Source organism: Perkinsus marinus, assembly GCF_000006405.1.
Source record: "Perkinsus marinus ATCC 50983 genomic scaffold scf_1104296953298, whole genome shotgun sequence".
NCBI lineage: Eukaryota > Perkinsozoa > Perkinsida > Perkinsidae > Perkinsus > Perkinsus marinus.
In genome coordinates this window covers 54-1,710 of record NW_003208515.1, presented here as the reverse complement: position 1 = coordinate 1,710, position 1,657 = coordinate 54, and the positions used below count along the sequence as shown (strand labels likewise).

The window sequence follows — 1,657 nt, the reverse complement described above, 5'->3', positions numbered from 1 at the left end:
TAACCTTTTCACCAGCATCATTAAATGCCTTCCTATCAACCTCCAACAAGTGTAACTCTACTTCCCGGGCACGTGCTCTAAGATCTATATCGCGCTCTTGAGCACTTCCAAGCCCTCGTAAAACCAAGCCAACATCTGATCTTAATTGCACAAGGTCGGCAGCTAAAGGATTCCAGTACAACCTGTTCATGCTATCCGTAAAGGGACCAGAGAATATGGCTGATCGGAGCGAGAAGAGGAAGCCAGCCATGCTCCAAGCTGGACTACCAATATGGGGTGGTATTTGTGTATTGGATAGCTGCATGCATGCATGGAGAAAGTCTTGGTATGCATCGTTGATCATATCCTTTTGTTTGGTACCAGTACACGTATAGGACAGTAGTACGTCATAGAAATTGGCTGCTGAGTATGCGAATTGGTCAATCGCAGATGGTCCTGCATGAGGCAACATATTGAATATCTTAAGTATTGTTAATAGTGTAAAGGTAACAGATATACCATAAGTGCCTGCAACAGCTATACCCATACCTTCACGATAAGCTTTGACAAAGTAGAATGTTGAGGTGAAGTTAGATATAACCAATGCTGGCTCACCCGCTATGATAGCGTTAAGCTTACACCCTCCATGAGTATGTATAAGGCAATAAAAGAATGTAAAAGGGTACTGGAATAGTACCGCCCAAAGTCTATTATCACCAATGCTAGTAGCTATTAGATGGACCAAGGCACCGGTAGCCCATGCAAACCATGCTGTGGTAATAGTAACTCTCCAGAATGTAAATGACCATTGGTAATTGAAATCCGCGTCGAACATGGCCCACATCGGGGCGATAATCTGATAAAATACTCTGTGATAGCTCATATTCGGAAATAGACAAACAAATGGACTTACTAGAGGGAATAGATACCATGCTCCTGATGGTGATGCATACAAGGGAATGTATGCTATCGATACTGGTATGAGGGTAAAGAGTGCTATAAGCAGCTTGTAGACAGGGACTGATCGAGGTGTGTGAGGGATAGTCATAGTGTATGAATAATCCACACTAAAAGTGAACAAAACAGATTCAATAACCAGGTTACTATTATTACACTATAGAGCCCACTCAAGGTTGAATACCACCCCAAATGGATATCATCGCTTCTACAGTGAAAATGATACCTAGTCCCACCGGTGTACCATTCATATCATGGATATGATATCGGATATCAGATATGGGTAATATTCATCGAGGAGAGCTTGCAATAGGAGTATAGCAAACCCTCCACTGTTAAACTGGATAACGCGAAAAGACGAGGCTTGAAACTAGTTGTAACTTAGGTCTGGTAGTAGATCCACAAACCACTACCAGTACACTATTCGTCATACGAGTATTGTCATTCACTGACATCTTTCAAGTTGCCAATGATGATAATCCTTTATGACGAGGATAATGTAGGAAAAGCAACAGTGGCAGCAGCACCAGCAGCACCAGCAGCACCAGCAGCAGCATGAGCAGATCTACAAGAAACTTGAGGAGCTTGATTGCTGCTCCTGGTCTAGAGAACTCTGCAAATTCTGTGCCATCTCCGCAGAGGCCTTGGTAACGATAGAATAGGACTCAAACCTGTAGACAAACATAGAGGTACGGGATGATGAGAGCAGCGGTGGCGGTGG

At 43.4% G+C, this 1,657-nt stretch overlaps 2 protein-coding genes across 2 annotated transcripts; both read right to left on the bottom strand.

The window, feature by feature from the left end:
* Positions 1-267: 267 nt before the first annotated feature.
* On the bottom strand, positions 268-435 carry Pmar_PMAR007104 (hypothetical protein; the record flags this gene model as incomplete). Its single annotated transcript, XM_002776575.1, has 1 exon — positions 268-435. A coding segment is annotated over one exon (168 nt), but the record flags the coding sequence as incomplete, so codon positions are not given.
* A 261-nt stretch (positions 436-696) lies between these two features.
* On the bottom strand, positions 697-1,027 carry Pmar_PMAR007103 (hypothetical protein; the record flags this gene model as incomplete). The annotated part of the gene is made up of 2 exons (XM_002776574.1): positions 697-835; positions 893-1,027. Coding segments are annotated over 2 exons (274 nt in total), but the record flags the coding sequence as incomplete, so codon positions are not given.
* Between the last annotated feature and the right edge of the window lie 630 nt (positions 1,028-1,657).